We start from the raw sequence: 18,346 nt of genomic DNA, 5'->3' as shown, positions 1-18,346 counted from the left end.
GTCCGTTCCAGAGCTGTATTGTTCTATGTTCTATGTACCATTCAGGGCAAAGCAGCCTGCTTGATGGGTATCACATTGACAAGCATCTATTTCCTCTACCACTAATGGTCAGTAGCAGCCATGTGTACTATCTACAAGATGTTCTGCAGAAATCCCCCAGCACCTTCCAAATCCATGACCACTTCCATCTAGAAGGCCAAGGTCAGCAGATACATGGAAATACCACCCCATGCAAGTTCTCGTCCAAGCCATTCACCATCCTGACTTGGAAAATACATTGTCGTTCCTCCATTGTTACAGATTCAACATCATGGAATTCCCTATCTAAGAGTGTTGTGGATCAACCCACAGCATGTGGACTGCAGTGCTTTAACAAGCAGCTCATCACCACCTTCTCAAGGGGCAACTTGAGACTGGCAATAAATGCTGGCCCAGCCAGCAATGCCCACATTCCATTAGTGAAAGAAAAAAAAGATACTGCAGACCTTGTGGTATAGCATCACCCCTAGTGCTATTAAGGAGGATTTTGATCCAGTGGCAATGAAGGAATGGCAATATATTTTCAACTCAAGATGTTCTGTGACTTAGAGTCATAGATTTACGGTGCCCATGTAACTCCTGCACTTGTCCCTCTCGGTAATAAAGGTTGCAGGCTTGCAAGGTCCTATTCCAGGGGCCTTGATGCGACATTGCAGTGCATCCTCTACTTGGTACACAATGCTGCTACTGATCATAGAATTGTAGCATCCCTGCAGTGTGAAAACAAGCCCTTCGACCCAACAAGTCCACACTGAACTTCAGAGCATCTCACCCAGGTCCATCCCCCTACAACCCACCTAATCTACACATCCTTGAACACTACAGGCAATTTAGCACGGCCAATTCACCTAGCCTGCACATCTTTGGACTGTGGGAGGAAACCGGAGCACCCGGAGGAAACCCACACAGACACAGGGAGAATGTGCAATCTCCGCACAGACAGTCGCCCAAGGCTGGAATTGAATCTGGGTTCTTGGCGCTGTGAGGCAGCAGTGCTAAGCGCTGTGCCACCGTGCTGACCCGATCAGTCAATGATGGAGGGAATTAATGCTGAAGCTGCTGGACGGGGTGTCAATCAAGCAGGCTGCTTAGTCCTGAATGGTCACTTGAACTTCTTGAATGTTGTTGGAGCTTCAGGCATGCTGGGAAGTGGAGAGTATCCCATCAATCTCCTGACTTGTAGATACTAGACTGGCTTGGGGAGTGGGTGCTCAGAATTCCTAGGAAGTGTTCAAGACCTCCAGGATAGCCTGGGTGGGGCATATTGCCATAGACTACTCTGTTAACAGGTCCTGCAACTTGGTGACTTTTTTTTGGTTTCCAAGAAGTGACTTGAGCAGGTCCCTTTTGTTTGAGGTGCCTTCCCTCATCTTGCAGAGCAAGATTCTCTGAGGGTTTTGATTGGCCCTTCAAATCAATGATCTTTCACTGAATTCATCACCATGCCCATTAAGGGCTCACCCATGTGAATATGTGGCTGGAATCAGATTTCCTCGGACAGTATTTTCTGACCCAAACAAAACAGACCCATGCTTCTTGCCTCCTGCAAAATACTTTCAAACCATGGAAAGGAATCAAATGTTTAGCATTAGGAATAAGGTTGCCAGCTCTGATTAGACATACTCTTGGAGATTTTATCACAAGTTCCACTTCCAAATATTGATTCCAGTCAAAAGCCTTTTCTCCTCATCTGTAATATTTTTCCAACCAATCAAAGAAAGTGCTCGAGACTGAAAGGATCTGACATTGTTTTCAGTCTCATTTTTATTTGTCTCCTTAACTTTGCTTGAATTAGTGTTCAGGAGACCAAACTGTAATTCCTGGAGATTGCACGACAATCTTGGTGAGCCAGCAACTCTACTTGAGATTGGGTGTTGGTGGTAGGAAAGAGTGTGACTGAGACAGTAATGAAGGCCTCAATGGAGGGAAGGGCCAGAGCTAGTCCATAGACCACAAGAGCCAGCTTGGATTTATCTTGAAATTTTGTCTTTAGTAAATCTAGCTCGTAGCATTGTGTATTCATGAGCTATTTAATAGAAAGGGAGTAAAAAATACGCCCACTTAAAAACAGAAAACAAGAAAGCTGAGAACAAAATGCAAAAATCAACAAAATTGTGTTCATTAAATTTTCCTAATACAAGGAAAACGTGGAAGAAAAAAAAGAATAATTATGCCTAAAGCTTTGCATCCTAATTAGTTATGACTTTTCCTATAGGGCTCATTAAGGTACATATAGTGTGTCTTTAAAAAAAGATATTTGATTAGGAAATAGAAAGTTAGAAAGTCTTTTTTTTAAAAGTCTCTTTAGTGATGGGCTAAAAATAATTCAAATAGATTTCATTGATGTAGCAATACCAAGCAAAGTGACAGCTGGTGTATTTGCCTGCAACAAACACATCTTTTTGACTTCTTAAGAATGTTAGAATAGATTTTTTTAAAGAAACAAGTGGTACGCCAAGTTTTCACAGGTTATAAAATTATATCAAATTTAAAATCTCTTCGCTTTTATGTGCAAATTATTTCAAGGAATCTATTAACTTGTGTTTGAACAATCAAAGAAATGTGTCATTATCACATCCCCAGGTGGCACCGTGGTTGGCACTACTACTTCACTCCTACATCCTACACTAGCGCCAGGGACTTAGGTTCAATTCCAGCCTCAGGCAACTGTCCTTCTGGAGTTTGAATATTTCCTCACTGTCTGTGTCGGTTTCCTCCAGGTATTCCTGTTTTCTCCCAGCCTCCAAAGATGTTCAGGTTGGGTGGATTGGCCATGGGAAATATAGGGTAGTGGCGGTGATGGGGGGGGGGGGAGGGGTTGGTTCCTGGGTGGGATGCTCTTAGAGGATCAGTGTAGACTTGATGGGATGAATGGCCTGCTTCCACACTGTAGGGATTCTATGATAATATGGATTAAAATTAAACTATTCTCCAGCTGTCAACATTTATTGCCCTTGCCTAGTTCTCCCAAATAGTTGTTACAGGGTCTACTGCCTTCTTTGTAGTAGTGCTTTGCTGTTAGTGAAGGGCTACTCTGCCATTACAGAAGAAACTTCTGATCTAACCATGTTATTGTGGGTCTGGGGTCAGATGCTAGACTGGGGCGAAGTTGGCAAGGGTCACTTCCTGTTCATGACGAGCTGCCAGAGAAAATGGCAGGGGCGGGTACAAGTAGAACGTTTAAAAGACAGTTGGACAGGCACATGGATTGGAAACACTTAGAGGGATATGAGCCAAATGCTGGAAAATGGGACAAGTTCAGTTTAAAAAGGCAACCTGGACATGGACAAGTTGGGCCGAAGGGCCTGCTTCTGTGCTGTTATGAGGCTATAACCTGTTGGCTTTACATGACAACCTTCTAACTTCATGGACATATCAATTCATACCATTATCATATTTCTAGGCTCTTTAAGATTGAACTCAAATTCTCAAACTGCATGGCACGATATGAATTCATGTTCTCTGATTCTTTAGGAATCAAAATCAAAACACTCTGGGTCAAGGATAGCCGAAAACAAAGAATGATTGCCAGTGAGTTACTTACGTCATGGCCTGGTAAATTGACTCAACTCCATAGCGCATTGCAAATTCATCCACAATCTCTTGACCAAAGTCTTCAAAGTACACCTTCCATGCTTCATCACCTTTCACTTGTGGGATTTTCACAATACCATTATATTTTGTTTCAGTTATATAAGTGAAAAGGCTCTGGAGAGAACAAGTGTGATATTAAACCTGTGCATTGCATTTCCAGCCCTCTACATAATTATATTCAATACCAGAGACCCACAGAACTAATCTATTCACATTGCCCAAGCACAAATTTCATTTCAACATGCGTTACCAACATTTCAACTTGTTTTTGAAAAATAAAACTGAACAAATCATTTATAAGAAAGACAGACTGAGGGTGGTGATTTGTCTCAGGTGTTTATCACTTGTATACAGCATCAGATATTTAATTCCACTGACGGCAATCAGGGTGAATAACAATTGCTGTATTTACTGATACACCACCACCAAAGACAATGTGTTGCTGTGATATGTTAGCAGAAGTTGTTTTAATGAATAATAAAATGCTATGTAATAATTAGATTAGTATACAAGGCCATTCACCAGCTTTAAGAGTCATAGAAATCTACATCAGAGGAAAAGGCCTTTTGGCCCATCATGTCTGTGCTGGTCAAAATAAGCCCCTGACTATTCTAATCCCATTTTCTAGCACTTGGCCCATTGCCTTGTGTGCCTGAGCAACGCAAGTGCGCACCTAAATATTTCTTAAAAGTTACGGCTTTTTTTTGCCTTGACTACCCTTTCAGGCAGTGAGTTCCAGATTCCCACCACCCTCTGGATGAAAATGTTTCTCCTCAACCTTCTAAACCTCCTACCCTTTATTAAAGCATCTGACAAGCTCCCTCATGGTGGGTTGGTCCAGAACTTTAGTTCACATGGGATCCAGGGTAAGTTGGTAATTTGGATAGAAATTGGTTTGGTTACAGAAGACAAAGGGTAGTTGCGGAGGGCTGTATTTTTCTGATTGCAGGTCTATGACCAGTGGTGTTCCATAAGAATCTGTGCTGGGCATCTGTTGCTTGTAAATTACATAAACAGTTTAGATGCAAACGCAGGTGGGCTGATTAGTAAATTTGCTAGCCATACAAAAATTGTTGAATCTGAAGCAAGTTGTCAAAGGATACAACAAGACATCGATCTCCTGGAAAGTTGGGCAGAGAAACTGCAAATTGCATTTAATTTGGGCAAGTGTGAGGTGATGCATTTTGTGGGGTAAAATGCAAGAAGAAAGTACACAGTGAATGGCAGGGTCCTTCAGGGCATTGCTATAGAGAGAGATGTTGGGGTGCAAGTCCATAGCTCCTTGAAAATGGTAATACAAGTAGATAAGGTAGTAAAGGAACCATACAGTACGCTTGCCTTCATTGGGGAAGGCAGAGAGTATAAAAGTTGACAAGTCATATTGCAGTTGTATAAAACTTTAGTTAGCCATGTTTGGAGTGCAGTTTTAGTCACCACTTTATAGGAAGGATGTGGAGTATTTGGAGAAGGTGCAAAGGAGGTTTACCAGGTGTTGCCTATATTGGAGTGTATTAGCCGTACGGAGAGGTTGGACACACTCGAACTGTTTCGTCTAAAGGGTCAGAGGCTGAGGGGTGGTCAGACAGAAGTATATCAAATTATGAGAGGGATGGATAAGGTAGATAGTCAAAGTCTCTTTTTCTGGGCTGGGAATGTCAAGTATGAGGGGCCATTGGTTTAAGGTGAGAGGGAGAAGTCTGAAGGAGATGTGCGGGCCAATTTTTTTTTGTAGACAGAGTGTGGAACCTGCTGGAACTTGCAGCCAGGGAGACAGTAGAAGCAGATACAATAGTAACATTTCAGAAGCATTTAGACAGACATATGGACAGGCAGAGAATAGAAGGACATAGACCATGTGCACGCAGATTATTTAGAATGGCATAATAGTTGGTGCTGACATGATGGGCTAAAGGGCCTGTTCTTATGCTGGATTGTTCTATCTGTTCTTGCTTAAATAAAGCCAACAAGACAGAAAAATAATAGCTCTAGATGAAAAACTTCTGAACAATTGAGTTTTTAAAAAAAATAAATAAACAAAGTGGGTACCGCTGATATAGTTCAATCAAAGTGGAAAAAAAACACTGCAGCCTAATTGTAAAATTATCACCCATTTCAAAAGTTATGAAACATAAAATACAACAGTTGTATGATGTTGCCTCACCTCATGTAGACACGTGTACTGCACATGATATGGGGCCACTTTCTCCTCGCCTTTAATTTCAACACTAATTTTCATTCTAATGGCACCAGAAACTGCTGATTTGTCAGTTCGCTTCTCTGAGAAGAAGAAATGCAGCCCATAATTCTGAGATATTCCACACTGCATCAAAATATCTTGGTGCTCATTTAGACGTTAATGATTTATAAATAGCATGAACGTGATACATTAGCGAAGTCCCTAAAGACTGTTCATCCCTAGCTTTCATCCAGATAATAACAGACACTCATATTGCAATTTGGTGTTTCAAGCTAAGAATTATTTTATGATTCTCATTTGCATATACTCAAAATTAACTTTAGCAACTGAGAAACAAAGTAGCATGAATCACAGTCAGATCCAGTTGCAGCAAAAATAGAGGGAAAGGGAGATGGGATTGACAGTAAAGACAGAAATAAATGAAAAGGTGAAAGAAGTAAAAATAAGTAAACATACATAATTAATAATTTATTAAGTGCAGGAATGAGACACAGAAGTCTCACAAAATCTGTTGCTGTTCTGGGCTAAATAAATGAAATGGCATTAAAGGGACATAAATGTCATTATTAGAAGGGTTCTTAAACTGTGAAATACTGGCCTTAACTTATGTCATCATTTAACATGGTAATTAATGTGCAAACAAACGCACCATTTTCTCTTGCATTTGATTTGACCGTGAATTCACTCTTTTTAATCCATCTTCCTTCCTAGTTCTTTCCATGGTTATTTCTCAATCCTGCAGTCTCATTGACTGAAGAGAGACACGATTGCTTGCCCTGTTCACTCAGATCCCATATGTCCTGTTTCCTCACCATCAAATGCTCATGTTATCAATAACTTTCTGGCCAATTTCTTCTTTGAACTGAAGAGCCCTACTGTAACACATTCTGACCCAATACTTAATGAAATGCAGCCAACTAACTTTTAACTTGCAGCCATTTTTTTCTTATCATTAATTTCTGAGCCATAGACTGCCATTACAAATACTAAATTATTTTCTCCTTGCATTTTATAGATGTTTTCCAATTAATTGCAAAGTCTTTTTTTTCTTTTAATGATGTTACACCTCATTTGTTCTGATTCTAATTTTGTATTTGTTAATTGTTATTTAATTGGCCCAAGCACATGTCTTCAAACTCTGAATATTCTTGCAATTCCTCCCCCAAATCTGGATTTTAATTTGCTGAGCAGCCTTCGCGCTGATCCAAAGGCTACAGTCCTCCATGCTGGATCCAAGTTAGAGCCAATGCTTCCTGTCAACTTTTGATGAATTCCCACTTCTATACTTCAGAGGCTATTCTGGGTAAATATCTGTTTCTTGTTTTCTCTCAAGTCCTGCAGCCAGTTTTGCTTCTCACTCACTATTCCCCTCTGTGTTCTCATTTCAAGAAGCACTGCCCAAATATCTGACACTAAAATATCAAATTCCAGCTTCTTTAGGGACCTAGTGCCTGGAACACCAGGAGAAATTCTACCTTTTACCAACCAGTGACATTGACCAAATGTTTAGAGATTCACAATGGAACAGTGAAATACTTTGCAAACTTGTGCCTCTCTCAAAGCCGGCTTTCCATTATCTACGCTCCATAAGCTGTTGCCCATGTCTGAACGCACAGCAAATCCCATCCCCTCATTTCCTGAATCCTCACTAATCAATACTGGGGTTCTGATCCGGCTATTCCATGCTTTTAAATTCTCACCTTTGTATTGTCATCCCTCCCTGGCCTCACTTCCTCAATATCTTTAACAGTTTCAATCATACAAGATCTGTAAGGCCCTATACTGCTGACCTTGTATGCTCTTTGATATTAACCACTCCACATTGGCAGCCTCGCCTTCAGCTTGTTAGGACCTGAGTCCTGGAATTCTTTCCATTAATTTCTCTTCTTTGCTAATTGTTTATCTACCTGTAAGATACACCTTAAAACCTACCTCTTTGACCTAGCCAATCCCCTTGTGTGGCTACAGTGCAAAGCACCTTGGGATGTTTTCCTGTACTGATTGAAGTTGTTGTTGATGTCTGTACAAACATCTGATAGCAAAAGTGGATGATGCATGGAAAGCGGTCCTAATTAATAGCATGGTTTATAATAATTAATTTCATTCTTATGTCAGCTCTGTGCATAAGTAAACACAGTATCACTTATCCCACTTCCTAAAGCAGACATGCTATCTGAAATCAGAGGTAGTAGGAACTGCAGATGCTGGAGAATCTGAGATAACTTAGTGTAGAGCTGGATGAACACAGCAGGCCAACCAGCATCAAGCTAAGAATTATTTTATGATTCTCATTTGCATATACTCAAAATTAACTTGAGCAACTGAGAAACAAAGTAGTATGAATCACAGTCAGGTCCAATTGCAGCAAAAATATCGAGGGAAAGGGAGATTGGATTGACAGTAAAGACAAAAAAAATGAAAAGGTGAAAGAAATAAAAACAAGTAAACATACATAATTAATAATTTATTAAGTGTAGGAATGAGACACAAAAGTCTCACAAATGCCGTTGCTGTTCTGGGCTGGGAAAGCTGACGTTTCGGGCCTAGACCCTTCTTCAGAAATAGACGCTTTCTTCTATCTGAAGGAGGGTCCAGGCCCAAAATGTCAGCTTTCCTGTTCCTCTGATGCTGCTTGGCCTGCTATGCTCATCCAGTCCCTACACATTGGTGTTTCTATGCTGTCTGAAATGATCGGTTTACTACCAAATTGGGAAACATTACATTGTAACCCAAAGCTTAGTGGCTCTCGGCTAAACTCATTTTGCATGAGATCCTTACAGCTGGAAGAATCATTTATCTGAGAAAATGGTGTTTCATTTGAATCCAAATGCCTTCTTTTTGTTCACTAGTGGGATGCAGGAAATGGGTGTCATTGGCTGCTTATTGTCTGTCCATAGTTGCCTTTGGTGGTGACGAGCTGCTTTCTTGAACTGCATGCGAACTGCACCAGTAGCTCACCACCACTCTCAACAGCAAATGGGGATGGATGTTAAACATTGACTTAGCCAGCGATACCCAGGTCCCATCAGAGAAGAGAAGGTTAAAATACCAGCCCAGCACCCACCTCATTCCAATCCTTTTCACATGTACCATTACTGCTAAGAGTTCTACGTGTAATGTCCGTCCATAAAAACACCACTAATGATTACTGTGTTCAAATTGTCATTTGCTGGGTAAAATCACAAGTTTTATCAAACAACAGAAAGATCAATCTCAGGAACAGCAAAGATGAATTGCCTCTCAGTATAACTGAACAGTTGCAACATGCAATTTGTTTGCAACTGTTGACTGATTGTAGAACTTTATACAAATATAGTTAGCACTTCTCATAGGGAAATCGTAATTATTTTTAAATAATGAGTGGCCATCCAGTTTATCATAAATTTGCATAAATGTGGGCAACAATTGCTTCACATCTCAACCAGCAACTGAATATTAGCCTTGTATCTAAAGTGGCAGCTGCTAATGATGTTCAAGATGGCAAGCAGGATCAACTCTTGGATAAAGCCAATATTGGTGTGCACCAGTGTGATTCAAATATATACAGTGCATGCAATTATAATTTCCTCTAGGGTTTGATTGTTATATAAAGCAAATGTAAGTCAATAGCAAAGATATGGTAAGTGCTGCTTTATATTTTAAACCTATTGTAAAAAAGGACTGAAAGGCAATTAATGAAAGAAAATATAAAAAGCTTTGTTAAGGTAATTATGTCAGTGACAGTAGAATGGTATAGCTTTGTTCAGAGCAGAATGGAATTGAATTTTAAATTTTCAGAAAGAGTAGAGACCTATCGTGTGACAACAGATAAGAAAAGATCATTGTCTGGTATACCTGTGCAGCCAGTACAAATTGCAGAAGATAAGTTAGTGACCGATTAACCTGGGGTGACGGGTTAAAGCAGATTTACTTTCTTAAATTAACTCCTCCAGACGGTCCTGTCATAAAGCAATTCTAACTAAACGCCCCAACCTGAGCTGCCTCTTACAGAGAGCTCTGATTCAGTCTGCTCCTTGTGGCAATGTGCCTGACTGAATATGGCCCACTGTAGACTGTTGCAGGAAATACAGAGGCATGGGATTGAGGGTGATTTAGCGGTTTGGATCAGAAATTGGCTTGCTGTAAGAAGGCAGAGCATGGTGGTTGATGGGAAATGTTCATCCTGGAGTTCAGTTACTAGTGGTGTACCACAAGGGTCGGTGTTGGGGCCACTGCTGTTTGTCATTTTTCTAAATGACCTGGATGAGGGCGTAGAAGGATGGGTTAGTAAATTTGAGGATGACACCAAAGTTGGTGGAGTTGTGGATAGTGCGGAAGAATGTTGCAGGTTACAGAGGGACATAGATAAGCTGCAGAGCTGGGCTGAGGGGTGGCAAATGGAGTTTAATGCAGAAAAGTGAGAGGTGATTCACTTTGGAAGGAGTAACAGGAATACAGAGTGCTGGGCTAGTGGTAAGATTCTTGGTAGTGTGGATGAGCACAGAGATCTCGGTGTCCATGTGCACAGATCCCTGAAAGTTGTCACCCAGGTTGACAGGGTGGTTAGGAAGGCTTACGGTGAGTTAGGTTTTATTGGTAGAGGGGTTGAGTTTTGGAGCCATGAGGTCATGTTGCAGCTGTACAAAACTCTGGTGCGGCCGCACTTGGAGTACTGCGTACAGTTCTGGTCGCCGCATTATAGGAAGGATGTGGAAGCATTGGAAAGGGTGCAGAGGAGATTTACCAGGATGTTGCCCAGTATAGAGGGAAGGTCTTATGAGGAAAGGCTGAGGGACTTGAGGCTGTTTTTGAAAGAGAGAGAAGAAGGTTATGAGGTGACTTAATTGAGACATACAAGATGATCAGAGGATTAGATAGGACGGACGGTGAGAACCTTTTTCCTCGGATGGTGATGGCGAGCACGAGGAATGTAGCTTTAAATTGAGCGGTGATAGATATAGGACAGATGTCAGAGGTAGGTTCTTTACTCAGAGAGTAGTAAGGGCGTGGAATGCCCTGCCTGTAACAGTGGTAGACTCGCCAACTTTAAGGGCATTTAAATGGTCATTGGATAAACATAGAACATAGAACAAGCCCTTCAGCCCTCGATGTTGCGCCGACCTGTGAACTAATCTAAGCCCCTCCCCCTACACTATCCCATCATTATCCATCTGTTTATCCAAGGACTGTTTAAATGCCCCTAATGTGGCAGAGTTAACTACACTGGCAGGCAGGGTGTTCCACGCCCTTACCACTCTGAGTAAAGAACCTGCCTCTGACATCTGTCTTAAATCTATCACCCCTCAATTTGTAGCTATACCCCCTTGTACAAGCTGAAGTCATCATCCTCAGAAAGACTCTCATTGTCCACCCTATCTAATCCTCTGATCAGTCATGTATTTTTTCAGAAAACCTTACTAAAAACAAACAGTCTCCAATGTCTACAGTAAAATTTCAATTATCCCTTTATAAAAATAACACTCCAGGTACATCGATCAAATTTGAAATAAATTCCTTTTTACACAATCCTTCAAAACTTAAGTCCTCTAAGCAATTTTAAAAATAAGAAGTCTTAGTAACTTTCAAAATTTGAATTTTTTTTATTATGAACCTTGTTAAGCAATTCTGCCTTCCTTTTACTTTCCATTACAATACTGTGGTACTAGCTTCTTTATGACTGTACAACAGTCTATGTTCTTTTGACATGATTAATATAATCTTTGTTATTTCTTAGACTGATTAATCAAATTGGCAAGGGTAGTCTCAAGGGAAAGTTTATTGAACGTATTACAGATTGCTTCTTGGAGCAATTAGGGAGCCAAACTGCTTCTATGGATGATAATGGAATAGTGTAGGTTAGATGGGCTTCAAATTGGTTTCACAGGTCGGTGCAACACCGAGGGCCGAAGGGCTGTACTGTGCCGTAATGTTCTATGTTCTATGAATAGGCGTGCAGCTGGTAAGGTAGACGCAGGGGTACTCCTTTCCTTTCTTTATTCTATCATGGGTTGAGAGTGTTACTGGTGAACATTGCCACCATTTATTACCCATGAACTGAGCATCTTGCTACACTACTTAGGAAGGCAGTTATGAATCAACTACAAGGCTACGGGCCTGCAAACACATATAGGACAGGCCATGCAAGAATGGCAGATTTCTTTGCCCAAAAGGTATTCATGCACCAGGTGTGTCTTTGCAACAATGATAGTCTCATGGTTACCTTTCACTAAGATTAGGCCCAGGTTTGATTCCGTCCTTGGGTAACTGTCTGTGTGGAGTTGGCACATTCTCCCCGTGTCTGCATGGGTTTTCACTGGGTGCTCCCACAGTCCAAAGATGTGCACGTTATGTGGATTGGCCATGGTAAATTGCCCCCCAGTGTCTAGGGATGTGCAAACCAGGTGAATCAGCCATGGTAAAAGTGAGGTTATGGGGATAGGATAGGGGATTGGGTCTGGGTGGGATGCTCTTCAGACGGTTAATGCAGGATTCAATGGGCCAAACGGCCTCTTTCTGCACTGACTCCTATAACTTGAATTCACATTCCACTAGCTCTCATGGCCAGATCCGAACCCATGTCTCCAGAGCACTGGGCTGGAGCTCTGAACAACATTGCCTCAAAGCCACTCGGAGGTTCTGCATGTGCCAGGTGGTGTGCCAATGCAATGGCTTCTGCTTTTGGAAGGCATTATTACTGTCACGGATCTTGGCGTCTGCACAGCAGAGAAAACAATGAGACAGAATGCTGCTCCCAAATTGCTGGTCCACGCATATTACCACAATACAACCACCACCTCCCATTGTGTCGTTTATGTGAATTACACCTTTAAAAATTAGCTCTCAGTTTGTGCCCCAACCACCTCATCCTCTCTACAGTTCCCAGTGCCTGACTACTCATCTTTAGGTTCATCCATCTGAAAGATGCCAGTGAGTATCGGATGACCCAATGGATGCTATCAGGAACCTGGTTGGTAAGCCACACAGTGAGGCTGTCTTATGGCATCTCTTTGCCTTGACCTGTAAATCAAGCACTGGAATATCTTCACTGCTGAATGGGTGAAATATTTCTCGTAATGCCATTTCTTTGTTAATTTCAGGTAAATAAACATTAATACAGATATGCTGAAGACAGCAAATGCTGGAGATCACAGCGGGTCAGACAGCATCCATGGAGGGACAGCAAGCTAACTTTTTGAATCTAGATGCCTCTTCATCAAAGTTCATCAGCGCTCTGATGAAGAATCATCTGCACTCAAAACGTTAGCTTGCCCTCTCCACGGATGCTGTCTGACCCGCTGAGATCTCCAGCATTTGCTGTCTTCAACACAGATTCCAGCATCTGCAGTAATTTGCTCCTACATTAATACAGATATGCTGTAATTGTTCAGCTGGGGGTTTTTCAGATATTTATTCCACAACATTTGCTCAAGGAAAGTTGGGAGCATCTACAATTTGGATTAACAGGTATCAACAATTTTTAACTGCTGTAATGCAGCTTGCAGGTTTGTATGAAAATGTGAAAATTACTGTAATTACATTCTGACTTCGATGCTTGTAGTTGACATAAAAAAATGCAGACCTCAGTAAGTTTTTCCAAATGCGAAAATGATCGATGAACAGGATGAACAGAGCGGTCGATGCAGAAATTTAGAAATAATTAAGAGTCAGTTGGATACAGGTACAGGATGGAATTTCAGGTCAGTCTGGGTAGGTGAACTGTGATAGCCTAAATGAATTTTCTCATTTTTATTAAGGTATGTTGTGACTTACTTTCAAATTTTTTATTGCTTGACCTTACATCCTACTTCAGATATTGCATAGATCTGTCAAATTATATGATGTCATCTGGGTTCTCAAAACACTTTTTGCATAAAACATGGATATACTGATGCATGCAAAAGCGCAAAAGCACTGGTGTATGACAAAAAACCTCCAGTTCATCTGCAATCTTGCCTTAGCCCAGATTTGATGCACTAAAGAGTTCTATTTCCGATGCCAAGGAAATTGAAAAGATTTACTAATTGCTCCAATTTGGTCTACTCCAGTTCTGGATGGGCAGCTTAAGAAAACTTGTTAAGTTCTATTTCATTCCAGCAGATGTGCATACAGTTGGAGATTGCCACCATAATAAAGTTACAATTGCTTTTTATTGTGGAGTAATGACAAATTCACTGAAGGTGAACGGCTAGGAAATTAATTTACAGCCTATAGTCACAAAAATGCTAAAAAACTTTTATGTAGATGTTATAAAATTCTGACAGTACAACTAAAATAACTTGAAAATTTTAACATAGCACATATGTCTGAACTGCAAGACTCTAATCTGTGGGAGGAGTTCAGAAAATATTCTTAGCCAAGGGAATAAACAAAATTAGATTATAGCCTTTTGCTAACTCCATCTAAGTTAGATAGAGAAATATTAAATTGCATTCCTCCTCTGAGAGTTGAAAGATATCCGGTAATGTAACAGGAACATTAAATTACACACAGAATAACGTATCTTGTACAACTGCAGATATAAATCCGAAGAGTAGAATATAAAGGCTTGAGAGCTTAAAGAAGATGTAGGACCATATACGGACAGAGCCAGGATTGTTACCCCATGTATAACTAGGTTTGATGTCAAGAGAAGGAATAAATGCAGTAGGTAGGCAGTAAACAAACCTTTGCTAAGTTGGAAGTATAGAATTTTAAATATTACAGATGCATGTGATGGTACAGTTGTTGGCTGTGCATTTACATTGTAACCTGATTGCAAGCAGAAAAGTTAAAAAGAGACCATTTCAACAAGATAAACATTGGAAAAGCAACCATCTAGCTCAAACTGACAAGCATGTGCCCCTAAAGTTTAATCTGTGTCACCTTCAACTTTCAATGGTGACCCATGCAATAATATGAACATAAAACAATCAAACTGAATAGAGTGAAGGATTGTGAATAGTTTGGATTAATTTGTTAAGGAATATTTGCATTAAATAGGTTTAAATAAATTGTAAATTAAGTACCATTGAAGTCAAACTGAATGCCTTATGCAGTGAATTATTGTTTTGATTCATTAATTTTACAATCCACTCGAGTTTCCCCAAGCTGTTAATGGTATGTAAAGTTGAACACACCCACATTCAGTGTTTAAATTTTCACGAAGAACAGTGGACAAAAAATAATTAACTGTGAGCCAACTTTGTTCTAAGTTGATGATTTAATATATTACCGAGAATATAGTGCTTTTAATTTTTTTATTTTTAGTATTCATTCAGTGAACATGGGTAACATTTATTGCCCATGCATAGTTGGCCTTGAGAAGGTGGGGGTGAGCTGCTTTATTAAACCAATGCAGACCATTTGTTTTAAGTAGATCCACAGTTCCATTAGGGAAGGAGTTTCAGCATTTTGATTCAGCGACAATGAAGGAAACCAGAATGATAAGTGGCTCGGAGGCTAAATTACAGATGGTGGTGTTCTCATGTATTGACCTTTTAGGTGGTTGAGGTTGTAGTAGGAAGGTGCTGTCTACGGAACCCTGATAAATTTCTGGAAATGTATCATGTCAATAAAGTGGGCTGCTTTGTCCTGGATGGTGTCAAGCTTCTTGAGTGTTAGTGAAACTGCACTAATCCAAGCATGGGCAGAACATTCCAACACACTCCTGATATGAGCCTTGTAGATGGTGAACAGGCTTTGGGGAGTCAGGAGATGAGTTACTCACCACAGTGTTCCCAGTCTCTGACCTTGCAGCCACTGTGCTTATGGGGTGAGTCCAGTTGAGTTTCTGGTCAATGATACCCTCCAGAATGTTTATAGTGGGGAATTCAGCAATGGTAATGCCATTAAAAACCATGGGGCGATGTTTAGAATTTCCCTTGTTGGAAATGGTCATGATCTAGGACTTGTGTGGCACAAATGTAACTACCAGTCTGTGGCATAAAGCAGCTAATGTAAGCATAAGATAAAAAGGAAAGGAGAAAGAAACAGAAATGTAAGGAGTCTAAAATCATATAAACTTAAGTGGGTTTAATCATAAAATTAGTGCCAAACTATTTAGAAATAAAATCCAGAAGACGTTTTTCCATCAAATATTGGGAATCTGGAGCCCTCACCCAAAAGATTATAGTCAATTAAAATTTTTAAGACAGATAACTCTTTTATTGGTGGGAGTGGGTAATAAAGGGTAATGAACAAACAAATGCAGATAAATGAAGTTCAAGTACAGACTAGCCATGTCTTATTAATGGAATATACTCAAGGGGCTAATTGTGTTATTCCATTCAACCATGACTGTAGAAGTCAAAAAGTCACTGTAGCGCTTTACAAGTAGGCATCAGTAAATAATCACGTACCTAAGTTGTACCAGACATCCATCTCTCCACTCAGTGTTCGTACTTCAATAATTGTTTGTCCGAGGAAATCATCTGATTCTTTCTTGAAATGCTGCTTAACCCGAGACTTAATATCGTCATCTTCATCCCAAACTCTAACTTTTATTCTATCAGTGGAATTGTGGCATTCACTGTCCATAAATAAAACAATAGAGATTAAAATCATACTATGGCATTGGCCACCTGATTGGAGATGCTCTCCTTCTTATTTCAGTTACAAAAGAGATAATTATAAGTGAATTAGAGATAACACAATATGGAGGAATACAGCAGGCCAGGCAGCATCAGAGGAGCAGGAAAATTGATGTTTCTTGTCAGGACACTTCTTCAGAGAAAAACAAATAACTGAAATAACATTTTTAACAACAACAGGAAATGATTTGTTGGACTATAAATACAACTTTCACGAGAGCAATTAAGATATGTTACCCATCTATTACACAATGTTTATTCATGTTTGGCCACGTGTTACTGCTTGGAAAACATATTTCGTCTTTCATTGCAATTTTTCTTGAACCATTATGCTACATAAAGACAAATGAGGCATCAAATAAAACATTGCCAATGGTAAAGATTGAGCTTTGGTGTTAGTTAGATTCTGGTGCTGTATGTGATCAGAATAAATCAAGTTCTGTAGTGTTCTTCTGCAGCATGAGCTATAAAGGGGATGAAAATATAGGTAATTTTTACAGTATATAAGCATAAATAAAGCAAATTTCAGTCAAAACAAAGTAAATATAAGAAATTGGATTCTTTCATACTTCCCACCACTATTCAAATATTACAGGAATTAATTCATTCTGGAAAAACAACTGCAAGAAACAAATTAGATGTGGCTGAGTGGACACACAAAATTAGTGGTTAACCTGCAGTTTCTGTAACATGAGGTTCAACACTTCTATAAGTATATTCAGCAGGATACTAATAAAAAAAACCAGTAACAGCTATTGCCCATCTCCAGCTAATTAATGACATTTTAACTAAAGTTTACTCAATCCAATAAGTATCTCAGAGGGTTACTGAAACTACTTATACTGCACAATAATACTCTTAGCCTTCACTTTTAATTTAATGTAACAGAGTTACAGCCACCTTTAGAATTCTCTGGGTAGTTCTATATGCTCAAACACAATCATACACATGCAAAATTGAGATGCGTATAGCAGACATTTCCACTACAGCAGTGACAGTACAGTACAAAACAGACCCTTTGGACCATGATGTTGTGCTGAACTTTTACCCCAAACCAAAAGTCTATCTAACCTCCACCCCTACGTTATACTATCATCCATATGCCTATCTAATAGCTGCTTAAATGTCCCTTATCAGGCTGACTCCCCTCCCCTCTCCGGCAATGCATTCCATGCCCTTACCACTCTCTGAGTAAAGAACCTACCTCTGACGTCTCCCCGCTATCTACCTCGATTAGCACAGAACACAGTCTTCATCAATTTGGCTATTGAATATTCTGAGGTTCATTGAGCTCAGCAGTGTTTTATTTATAGAGATTATATCATTATTCATTTATTGCAACTGAAAATATGATGGAATATTGAATAAAGTAGCACTGAACATTTAATAAGTTCAGATTTACTTTGCAAATATGGTTTCTCTCATCTGTCTCAAGTGATTCAGTTTGCATAATGCGCACTTGTCATCAGTAGACTTCACAAAAGCAATAACTGTAACATGGAAACAGAAACAGAAAAAGCAGGATTAGATAAAAAATAATGACAAGCTATTTAATGAACTTTGTAAATTAGTGGGAAAAAAATGGAAGACTAAGAAATGACTGGCTGAGATTTTGCTTGCAATAAATTGCACACAATACTCCTCCACAGAATCAGTAGTTTCTTTCTGAGCTGATAGACATGGCTCTGAATAACTAGAACAGCCTTAACTCATTGCACTTGCTTACTCAAGCACTATTAAAGATGGCAATAACATTAAGGCTGATGCATTCAGGAGGAATTGACAGTATGGAAGTGATAAATACTGCTGAACAATTTTTTTGGTGCTGAAAAGTCAATTCCATGAATGTGGGAACTCATTCTTTCAGAGGGTTTTAGAAAATCAACTTTTAAAGGAATATTTTCTACTGTTGTCTCTGCTTTAGTTCTATCTGCCTTTCTCAATCTTTATTTCTGCACGGAATTTAAAC

The 18,346-nt window shown here is 39.8% G+C and overlaps 1 protein-coding gene across 7 annotated transcripts in view; it reads right to left on the bottom strand.

Moving 5' to 3' along the window:
• The window catches only part of LOC125467255 (protein unc-13 homolog C-like), a 562,058-nt gene that overhangs the window by 174,191 nt on the left and 369,521 nt on the right, over positions 1-18,346 (bottom strand). For all 7 annotated transcript variants that reach the window (XM_059639173.1, XM_059639171.1, XM_059639172.1 and 4 more), the window contains 3 exons: positions 16,147-16,316; positions 5,795-5,910; positions 3,584-3,747 (listed from right to left, as the gene is read on the bottom strand). In XM_059639173.1, coding sequence (XP_059495156.1) covers positions 3,584-3,747; positions 5,795-5,910; positions 16,147-16,316 — 450 coding nt within the window. The remainder of the gene's footprint in view (positions 1-3,583; positions 3,748-5,794; positions 5,911-16,146; positions 16,317-18,346) is intronic.

Source organism: Stegostoma tigrinum, chromosome 33, assembly GCF_030684315.1.
Source record: "Stegostoma tigrinum isolate sSteTig4 chromosome 33, sSteTig4.hap1, whole genome shotgun sequence".
NCBI lineage: Eukaryota > Metazoa > Chordata > Chondrichthyes > Orectolobiformes > Stegostomatidae > Stegostoma > Stegostoma tigrinum.
The sequence above is the reverse complement of the archived record's forward strand: the minus strand, read 5'-3'. Positions and strand labels throughout refer to the sequence as shown.